The sequence below is a fragment of the Punctularia strigosozonata genome (genome assembly GCF_000264995.1).
Source record: "Punctularia strigosozonata HHB-11173 SS5 unplaced genomic scaffold PUNSTscaffold_15, whole genome shotgun sequence".
Taxonomy (NCBI): Eukaryota; Fungi; Basidiomycota; class Agaricomycetes; order Corticiales; family Punctulariaceae; genus Punctularia; species Punctularia strigosozonata.
Genome location: NW_006767447.1, coordinates 58,132 through 68,045, shown reverse-complemented (window position 1 = coordinate 68,045; position 9,914 = coordinate 58,132). Strand labels below are relative to the sequence as shown.

General features: G+C 54.5%; 3 protein-coding genes across 3 annotated transcripts in view; 2 read left to right on the top strand and 1 right to left on the bottom strand.

Moving 5' to 3' along the window:
- The window catches only part of PUNSTDRAFT_128076 (G-alpha-domain-containing protein), a gene marked incomplete at its 3' end in the record, with an annotated part of 3,808 nt that extends 3,444 nt beyond the window's left edge, over positions 1 to 364 (top strand). The window contains exon 9 of the mRNA XM_007387676.1: positions 210 to 364. Within this exon, the coding sequence (XP_007387738.1) occupies positions 210 to 364 (155 nt within the window). The remainder of the gene's footprint in view (positions 1 to 209) is intronic.
- A 2,254-nt stretch (positions 365 to 2,618) lies between these two features.
- Positions 2,619 to 3,963, top strand: PUNSTDRAFT_92229 (uncharacterized protein). The gene is made up of 6 exons (XM_007387675.1): positions 2,619 to 2,778; positions 2,875 to 2,885; positions 2,950 to 3,050; positions 3,122 to 3,392; positions 3,458 to 3,634; positions 3,706 to 3,963. The coding sequence occupies exons 1-6, from the start codon at positions 2,661 to 2,663 to the stop codon at positions 3,808 to 3,810; spliced, it is 783 nt and encodes a 260-aa protein (XP_007387737.1). The 5' UTR covers positions 2,619 to 2,660; the 3' UTR covers positions 3,811 to 3,963.
- Positions 3,964 to 4,119: 156 nt separating this feature from the next.
- Positions 4,120 to 8,649, bottom strand: PUNSTDRAFT_146149 (atypical/PIKK/PI3K protein kinase). Its single transcript, XM_007387674.1, has 14 exons — positions 8,510 to 8,649; positions 8,372 to 8,458; positions 8,214 to 8,315; positions 8,018 to 8,161; positions 7,842 to 7,962; positions 7,703 to 7,789; positions 7,574 to 7,654; positions 7,279 to 7,512; positions 6,940 to 7,221; positions 6,622 to 6,888; positions 5,973 to 6,570; positions 5,844 to 5,918; positions 5,771 to 5,785; positions 4,120 to 5,717 (listed from the first exon to the last, which is right to left on the bottom strand). Exons 1-14 carry the CDS (start codon positions 8,581 to 8,583, stop codon positions 5,344 to 5,346), a joined length of 2,541 nt encoding a protein of 846 aa, XP_007387736.1. The 5' UTR covers positions 8,584 to 8,649; the 3' UTR covers positions 4,120 to 5,343.
- Positions 8,650 to 9,914: the final 1,265 nt, after the last annotated feature.

The window sequence follows — 9,914 nt, the reverse complement described above, 5'->3', positions numbered from 1 at the left end:
GGGGGGGGGGGAGGATGCTTCATTTTTCCATCTTTGTGTTTCGTTTCTTGAGGAACGAGGGTGGTGGTGGCTTTATCGCGAGTTTTTTTTTTTTTTCTATGTACTACGAAACGAACTGCGCGTTTATTGCCACGTCTGTTTTAATCATGGTGATTAAGGCGGTTCCTCTTCGTTGTTCGCCCGCGCGCCGGAACCGACCCGCGCTCAAGGTCCAGAAGTGGTTTCGGAGGTTCGATGGAGCGCCGGCGGTGTACGCGTGTCTCCGAGGTGCCGTTGGAGAAGAACGATGGGTGGAGGCTCTGTATCGATGAAAGAAGAACGCGATAGTGTGGTGGAGATTATCGGAAAGATGATGCATGAATGAACTCTCCTCTCGCGCGTTTCCAATGTGGGGCGCGTCGGATTCTTGAGCCCGATCAAGGTTCATAGCTTACTCAGCGTTGTCAATAATACGTGTGGGGAGCGAGCTAGAAGCCGCCCGCGTGGGGAATCGCTGAACGCGCCCGAAACGCAGGTTTACGAACAGATCGGCCGCAGGAAGACGGATCTATCATTGGGCTCGTGGGTTACATGCAGAAAGATCAGAGTAGGAGGGGTTGGGACCCCGAGAGATGCAGCTGGGAAAGAGAGACGAAAAAAAAGCTTTGAAGGGAGGCAAGTTGCCTGATGGAGCGATGTCCATGAACGTTCATGAACGTCGGACCGTTCCGGTCCGAAGTCCGGTGAGAATCCGAGTGACTGAGCGAGGATCACTTATAATGGGGATGGGCAACGCCTACGAAGTAGGCGTAACCAATCCCACGGTTACACTGCCACGCATTTACTTGATGTGCGCGTTGTTGGGTGTCCAAATTCATTCCTCGACCTTTCTCCCAAGTCATAAATTCTGCGAAGCTTTCAAAAATAGATAAACTGACATATCTTACTATCTAATCAAATTTAAACACCCTTGGTTGCTGCAAACTACGCGCTCCCTCTTACAGAGCACCGCCAAGTGGCTGTGCGGAGTCTGGTGGCTGACTCTCGACGCTCAAACTCCCGCAAAAAGAGTTCTTCTTGCACCAAGTGCCGTACCTTCCACAAAGGTTCTAAAATTGCGAAACCATTCTATAATATTCTTTTGGGTGCCAATAGACAATATGTTCAGGATGGATTTTCATGTTTGGTCCTTTTAAGCTGTGCTGATATCAGTTTACACTACTCAGAGGACAAGGAAAGAAATTCTTTTTTGAAAATTCTCTCGAGAATCAAATTTAATTGGTAGTCTCTCTACAGTCCTAAACGTCAGCTGGCACGGTTGACTGCAGAAACTGGTCGGACATGACACTGTGTCTGTACCCTTCATTATCGTGGCAGTGCTATGTGTGGGAAGTTCCGTCGGAGTCGAATTTTTGGCTGGGCGTTGCCCATCCCCACTTATAAGTTATACATGGGCCGCGAAACGAGCGCGGCGGCATATGTGTTACTTATCAGAGAACGGAGTGGCTGCCGGACTGGAGCTCATGGCTTGAGTACCAACGACACTCGAGATCCCGACTCTGGCGAGGATACGGTCGACTTGGGGCATACGGAAATATTCCGAGTCGGAACGCGACGCAGTGGTCATGGAGGGTCATGGTCATGTGCATGATGTGTTATGTACTCAAGCTCGAGCGACGTGAGCAGCTCATTCACTCCCCCGTCTTTCCCACATTTCCCAAGCGATTGGCAGAAACAACCTATGTATCCGGGATGAGGAGACAGCACATTATGTTCGCCTTATGGTGAGGCAACAAAACCGTGCGCGGGCTCGCACGGTCGGGTATGAATTCGAATCCAAGTACGGCTGCTGGCGACATCGTGCCCTACTACCAGCAAGCGCTGTCGAGGGGCCCAGCTAGTTGACCCTTCCAACATTGCCCGATGTCCGATGCCAACCCAACCTCCACTGTCGACGCCGAATCCTCCTGTACCGTCATGGAGGGGGGTATTTAGAGAACACGTCGCCGCCCAAGAGTGGCTTGGGCGCATCCGAATCCCGAGGCCATCCGTTCCCACGGATTAAAAAACATGAGATTATCAGGCAGGCTTCATGCTCAGGTTTCGCGGGAATTCGTGGGTTACTTCGGTTCGCGCTTTGGGCTCCTTCTGTATGGTCTTGAGCATGGGTCCTCGTGGGGCCCTGCTGGGCTTCGCGCGGATAGTTACGGAGCCGCAGCAGCTGCAGATACAGTATCGTCTCCCCAGACAACCTCTAGAGTCTAGAGTGAGAAGACAATCGTTCTCACAGCAGCTGCAGGTACATGACGTTTCACTACTTGATAACAATGATAACCGACGATGACGCAGGAGCACACGCAACGTGCCGAGATGTGGCGACCAGAGAGAGCATTCACGGTATATAGTGTCATGTGCATTCGAAAGCCGGCCCCGCGCGTCGAGACGCCAACCCTTTTCAGTTCGCGTCCGCGTTCTAAAGCCCCAGTGAGTTACCGCCCACCTGCTGCCTTTTAGCTTATATCGGCTCAGCGAAGTCCCCTCTTGACACGACCGACACAACTTTCCCATTTCGCCTTCTCACCTCACCTCATGCGATCATGCGCAGCCAGAGCAAACATAGCAAACCATCCGGGCCTGACATTGGACCCCCACCCTCCTCAAACTCTCTCCCCTGTATCCCCATGTCAGACGTCGGCCAACCGATCCAGTTCTCCGCCGGGGGCTTCACCGGGTTGACGATCCGCACCGAGCTGCACGAGCTGCAGAAGGCGGAACGGGGGCGGAAGGCCGTGGTGAAAGGTGAGGGGCCTAATCGACACACCGCGATCCGTCTCTCGAAAGGACCGGGATCTGGACGCAGAGACCTGCTTACTCGTGTTCGCTCCTTGGCCACAGATAGACGTCCGGTTTGCACTCTCAGTCCGTGAAAAAACTTGATTGGAAGATCATAACCAGAGCGCTGAACGCCAGCTCGACCCTCCGCCCGTCGTCGGGGCCCGGTTCTTCCGCGTCGAAACCACCCGTCCCGGAAGCACAACGCCAGACTCGGAGGTCGAGATCGACGACGTCGAGTACGTGATCGGACTTCTGGCATCGTCCCCTCCGCGCTCACCGGCAGGATACGTTAACATCCCCCCTGCAGCAGGATCAGGATCGAAGGTTTCGTATGCCACGCAGATCTGTTCTCCTTGCCGAAAGATTGGGCCACGGAAACAACGACCTCGTCGTCGGCGCCGGCACATACTGCCTCGAGCGCGAGCTCGATCCCCGAACGGCCGGCAGTGCTGGCCGTTATAGGAACCCACGAGCTGCTGGACACCTCGCTGTGCACCGAGCAGCTCGCTGGCTCCCGGTTCGTCGAAGCGATCCGCATCGACTACATGGGGACCAAGCAGATCATGTTCCCGTTCCCCGTGCGTGCCCACGCTCGTTTCACCGCGACGCCTTCGTGCGCTGCTCACGGCAGGATGACTTCCAGGATCTGTCGGTGAAGACCGAGGGCTGCTTTTGCCTCCGCTACCGCGTCTTCGACGTCCTGAGCGCGGCCTCGGGGACGAACTCGATCCCGGTCCTGGCGGAGTGCTATGGCGGCGCATTCAGAGTCTGGGGCTCCAGGGACTTCCCGGGCTTGAAGAAATCAACCGATCTGACGAAGGTGTGTGTACAATGATATACGTGTGTCCTCCTGATGGCGCAGCCTTGCTCATTGCGGAGTCCGCCTTGTAGCTCATCGCGTTGTACAAGGTCTCCGGCGTCAAGGTCCGTCTTACGGAGCGTAAGAGGAGCAGGTCCTCGGATCCTGATTCGAGCCATCAACTTGAACAAAGCTAGAAGGTGTAGGGATGTGATCTTCAGGATGCTTAGTACTTGACAGGATATGGGCATCTGATGTGTGAGCTGGGGTGGAATTTCGGAAATTTGTACCATTATATTGTACACTACTATCGTGCCATTCAGCGAAACGATCTCGGTGAGGACGAGCGGCCACTCCCCGAGAGGACATCAGAAAGGAAGAGAGCGATGACGTCATCATGACAATCTTCCCATAGAATCCAGGAAAATTCTCCTGCGAGTTTACGCCTCCCCAATTCTGTAGGTGCTTGCTTTTGGACTGTCTTATGCACAACGGGCTGATTTGTACTTAGAGATTGAATTATGGCGAATGGCAACTAATACTGGTGGTTCCGCGTTGGCGCGCTCGCGCAAGACCACATCGAAGGAGAGCCCATTACGCGGTCTTCCCACAGAACTGGTCTTGGAGATCATCCAAATCGCATGCGCATCGTCCCCCGCATCCGCGAGGGCCATCTCCATGACATGCAGCTGGGCCCGCGCGATCGCTCTGCCCTACGCGTTCGCGACCGTGATCCTCGGTTCTACGCCTTTAGATAACAAGAGGACCCGTCGAGGAGCCGAGGCGCCCCAAGCCCCTCGATTCCCCCGCCATCTCGGACCCCTCGTTCAGTCGCTTTGGATCGACCCCGGGCCGAACAGGGACACCAAGCAGCTGCAGAGCGTCTTCGACGCGTGCCGAAAGGCCTCCCGACTCGCGCTTTCGTACGACCACTGGCTCGTCCTCACGCAGTCGACCTATCTCTGGCCGCACGAGCCCGCCGATCCCGTTCCGGACGCCGATGACTCGGGCGTCTGCTCGCACTACCCCCCCGGCCATCTCAAGTCCCCCTGCCGCTCGCTGACCGTCAACGGCCCGTGGCTGCACTTCATGTGGCGCGAGTCCGGGTGGAAGAACCGCGTCGGGTGCTCCATCTTCGCGGGCCTAACCCACCTACGGCTCCTGGTGTTCGAGCCTCGCGAGATCCCCACCTCGCACATGCCCAACCTGACGCACCTGTGCGTCCCGCGACCGCGTCTTGACAGATCCCGTCCTGCCTCGTTCTCGGGATTGGAAGACGTCGACCTCGAACGCGTCAAGATGGTGGTCATCACTGTCGATCTGAAACAGGAACAGTGCACGCTTGACGAACTGATGGAGGCGGCGCTGGAGGAAGACGAACGATTCTTCGTCGTGCATTCGCCCAGCAAGCGCAAGACCGCGATGGAAGAATGGAGGAAGGAATGCCAAGGGGACTTCAGCATTTGGGAAGAAGCTATGAAGCTACGTGGAATACTTCCAGATGATTACGTTATAGAAGTTCAAAGGCGCAGGTATCGGACCCCTAGTCCTCCTCGGCCGACTACAAATCAAACGATCCTAGAAAGGGAGCGCTAATACTTATCTCAACATGGCTATTTTAATGTCGCCATAGACTAATGATCAAAATAGGTGGAAGAAATTGTGATTACTATTCGACACGGTGGTCACGAATTCATAGGGATCAGCAGATAATGTCCATTAAGATGTGACTATGTGCGCCAGTACTGTGCTAGGTCATGTATACGATCAAACACGACCGTCAGATACGACGTTTCGTTGAGAAGCGCCTCGAAGTGCTTAATCGCCTCTTCCTCGGTCAGGTCGAGCCGGAACTTCTCTTGTATCTGCTCGTGGACGTCCCGATGTTTGATGTCTGGTATGTTCGCGTCGACCATGAGAGCGACCAGGTTGAGGATGAGGTTTGCTGATTTGCGCAAGATCGTGAAGGCCGTAAAGCAGTACCCCTTGAATCGGTGGTAATGGGTGGACTGGGCTCCGCCCATCGCATCCACCATTTCTTTGCATACCTTTACCGGAGGAGGGAAAGGCTTGGGGTCGCGACCGAGGATGTAGCCGAAGTCCACTATAGAAGTTAGCGATCAGTCATCAAATCGTGGTCTTCAGATGGTGGCATACCGTGGAAGAAGTGGCCTGAATCAACGAATACCGAGGTCAATAAGGGTTTAGGACGGTCTGAGGGCAGACTCACCGTCTGGCGCGAGGAGGAGATTATCAAGATGTCGATCGCCCACTCCGAGCAGGTACGTGACGACACAATATCCAGCTGCAGCTTTCATCAGCCCCTCGACAATATCGAAGCGCGATCGCCAAGACATACCGCAACTGCGCACAAATGTATCAACCACCGATGGATCGACGCCATATGTCCCGACACTACCGTCGTCCGGGTAGTGGGCACGCATGTAGTTCAACAGCGTCCCGTGCTCGCTCACGATAGCCGCGATGGTCTTGCTGAGTATATACTGGGCCATCCCTTGGGTCGGACCAGTCGCCAGTACATCGTATGGACTTAACCGTAGGTCCAAATTCTCCTTCCTCAGCAAACGATCCATGAGCGTGAAAAGCTGGATGACGAGCTGATCTTGCCGCATGTCATCGCCGTCCTTGAAGATGACCGGATATTCCGTGCCATCGGAACAGGAAAAATAGAGCAACATCGGGAACAAGTTCGACTTGAACACGCTGGACTTCTCGGGGATAATACCCGTGACCTCGTATCGAGCGTTGAGCGGAAGCGGGAGAGGCGCCATGGTTACAAGATTGTTCTTGGAGTCGGCGATGAAAGCGCGCAGCTTCTCAATCTTCTTCGGTCGCGCGTCCTTGGAGGCCCGTAATTCCTTAGCGCGCTTGCCCAACGTTGCCACCAACTCTGCTTGACGTCGCATAACTCCGCGACGCTCTTTACCGCCTTCTGACTGCAGGGACGTTAAGAAGCAACGTCAGGCGGAGTGACACTGCGGGCTTACCTCTACGAGCTTGGCATTCAGGTTCCAATCTACCCTCGCGTACATCTTTGCCGTGACTTTATCGTCGGATTGAACTTCCACCATGAGATACCAATGGAACCGATTCCCGAGGACCGGGTTTGCCACCGCGCGGGAGATCAGGAAGTCGGCGAGTCCACTGTCATCATACGATATAGCGGCGGACGTCGAACGTGAAGTCCTTGCATCGTTTGCTGTACTTTCGAACTTGAGCGCTTGTACAAGTTGGAGGAGGTACAACATCAGTTCCTGTGATTATGGTCAATGGCCAACGTAACAGTTATCTAGCCAATGACGAACATCATCTGGCGCCCGGCTGAGCTGTTTCACTGCAAACGCCCTCACCCTGGAGTCGATGGTACCAGGTCCCAGCAGCTCGAGAGCATCGTCGATGTCTATCTCTGACCACTGCGGTAATAGCTCTTCGACTGCTTGTTTGACCTCGAACGGATCGCGCCAAGTGACCGATTTCAGGAATTTAGTCAAGCCCCGTTTGTCTCGGGTCAGGTAGAATCGGAACTTCCATATTAGGTCCTTCTCTTCCAGGGTGAGGACCTGACTCGGAGGATAGTCTAGTATGTGCTGAAGGGAAAGCGACTCAGGAATAGGATAAGGCTCGGATATGCAAACCGGACGTACACCGAGTTCATCCCTGATCTTCGCATTCGGCTTGAGTTCACGATCATACGGGCTGCTACGATGGCTTCGGATGAGCCGGCGGTGCTTATCCTCCACAGGATTATCGCGAGCGACATCTGGATCTATGACGGCCCATAGATGTGGGTCGGCGGCGATTGATTGTGACGCCGGGGTACTGGGAACCGCATTGACGGCGATATGGGTTGTCGACGTCGATGGCAGGTTAGTCGCTTCCTGCGTGTATCGCGTGAGAAGGAGTTGGTGGACAGAATGGGTGTGTTTTTTATGAACGTACTGGTTCGCAGTAGATGACAGGGAAGTCGAAACGTGGTAAGTCGATATAGAGGTAGAGTTGATCGGATTTCGCAGCTTCCGCCTGAACAAATCAGACGACCACGAGAAAGACGTCTAGGAGAGGCCTCACTGCATGTATTTCCTCCATCTTGCGAAACGCGAGCTTATCGAGCCAGTCTGACTTGGGCAGGTCGCCTCGCTCGTATTTCTTCACTAACTGAATGGAACGTCAACATCGAAAGTGGGTACGCTAGCACGAGGTATCGCACCTTCTCCAACCTTCCCATTTCATCCCTCGAACCAAGCTTGCTTGGAGTAGTCGATTCAACAGACCCATCCGCCTCTTTCCCCGGCCAAAGGAGAAGTCGATGCTTGCCTCTCCGCAACGTCCTACAAATGCGAGCGCGTGGGTAGTCTGGCGGAGCAGTGTAGCAGATCTGCGCACCATTTCTTCCCGAAAAGCCGGAACGTTGATCCTCCTACTGGGGCCGTCGCTCGTGGCCCCGCGATATCCCATATCGTGAACGTCAGCTGCGCGCTCAGGGGCAGGTCGCAGTACCGGATAGGCAAGGTGATCCATTCGTTCCATCTACGCGACGTTATAGTTAGTGCGATCGCAACGTGGACTGGAATCCGCTCACATGTAGCTCTGCTTGAAGGCTTTGAACGAGGTTCGGAAGGGAATTGTGAGCGGTTTGTTGTCGGCGACGAGTTGGCACGTTACGTAGAGGTCAGAGAGCGACCTTCACCCTGTGGTCGTCATTCTCCGTGTTGAGCGACAGTACGGAAGTGTACGCACGAAGACTGAACGCCGTGAAACTTGAGGTCCGGGTTCTCCAGCAATTCTGTAAACGAATGCTGTTGCCTCCTCCCTTCAAGCTGAGAACTGTACGCGAATCAGAGTCGCGGGGATAGCCCCAATCAGCTGGGTACGAACATTCGAAACGTGACAAGTTCTTTGAGGTCGCTGAGCTTTGCGAAGCTGAAGTCGTCCCGAGTATCCTTGTCCATTAGGTCCGTTCAGTTTTAAGCTACCGGTTCTGTAGCTTGTAGCTGTAGCAGGACCGGTGCGAACCCCACCAGAGCTCCGATCCCTCAAAGAGGCGATTTCGGCCATTTTCGGGGTTCCGGTGAAGGTCCCAAGAGGCCGAATTTCGGGGATTTGACATCAGACATGGCCCCGAATTGACGATTTTCGGGGCAAAAATGGGATCGGAGCTCTCCGAGACGCTTCACAGCTCACCGTCGCCTAATACACTTCAGTGTACCTAGTTGTGCACCAGAGCACTCCTTGTCATCTCAATCGGGTCCAGATCCCGACTATGTTCACATCCCCGTCTCCGTCTCCGTGCTCGATTTGTCCATGTTCCCGCCATTCTCATTGCTTGCTCCCATTGTTTGCCTGTTCGGGGACTTCACAGCTCTCAGAGATTCTTCCATGTTCTTTATTAGCACGTCCTGGATGCAGCGGACAAGATCCTTGTACGTGCGCCAAGCACTTGAAGCCTGCCTGATTGTGCCTATCGGTGGAGAGAATGGTGGTGGAAGCAATTCGGGACATGACGAGCTCTAAAAGTATAGTGAGTAGATGAGCGCAGTGGGGACTCGAATTTGCGCATGCCAAACAGGCAATAATTTTCTGGATGTGTACGCAGCCAGTGTCCCATAGCCTAGCGGTTGTCACGTCTGGGCTCCAATTTCGGGGATCTTGGATCGAACCCCGCTCCTAGTCGCCTGTTTTCGGAGCAGACCAGGATGTAACATTTTGCCCTCTACCCCCATGTTTTCGGGGTTTTGGTATCGGAGCTCGCGCCCGTAAACGGGCGTTTTTCGGGGATTTTGGTGGCTGTGTGGATCGGAGCTCTGGCGGTATTCGCACCGGTCCTGCTGTAGCTCGCACTCCCGGCGAGACACGTGATCTAGCTCCGGTGACGCGCCGCGCGCGCCGTTGATCTATCTCGCCTTCTGCCCGCCGCCCACCGTTTGTGCACTCTCGCTGCATCTATTTGAAGCCCCTGGCTGCCGACACATCTCTCGGGATACGTACATGCCGCCTAAGAGATATAAGGGTCAATCAGCCGAGCTTAAGGCCACGAAGATACCCCCGATACCCTGGCATGCCAACGGCTGGTACTGGGTCTTCGCACTCTTGACTGAATGCGAAAAATCGGAGAACAGGAAGGTTCTCTTTGGTCCGCAGGGTGGCGAGGTAAGTAAATATCAATGAGACCACTTCAGCTGTCTCAACGGCGGTGCAGGACATCCAAGGAGAGACGAAGAATGCGGTCTTTCGTCGAATTGGGCAAACTCTATTTCCGGAGTATTACAAGCAGGATAGCGGG

Bases quoted from the DNA above. Each gene is read 5' to 3' on its own strand.
- PUNSTDRAFT_92229 (XM_007387675.1), top strand. From the start codon at position 2,661: ATGTCAGACGTCGGCCAACCGATCCAGTTCTCCGCCGGGGGCTTCACC. The intron at 3,051-3,121 runs GTACGTGATCGG...TCCCCCCTGCAG, and splicing joins GTCGAGATCGACGACGTCGA to CAGGATCAGGATCGAAGGTT. The intron at 3,635-3,705 runs GTGTGTGTACAA...TCCGCCTTGTAG, and splicing joins AATCAACCGATCTGACGAAG to CTCATCGCGTTGTACAAGGT.
- PUNSTDRAFT_146149 (XM_007387674.1), bottom strand. From the start codon at position 8,583: ATGGACAAGGATACTCGGGACGACTTCAGCTTCGCAAAGCTCAGCGAC. The intron at 8,459-8,509 runs GTTCGTACCCAG...ATTCGCGTACAG, and splicing joins GAACTTGTCACGTTTCGAAT to TTCTCAGCTTGAAGGGAGGA. The intron at 6,889-6,939 runs GTTCGTCATTGG...CCATAATCACAG, and splicing joins TCAGCCGGGCGCCAGATGAT to GAACTGATGTTGTACCTCCT.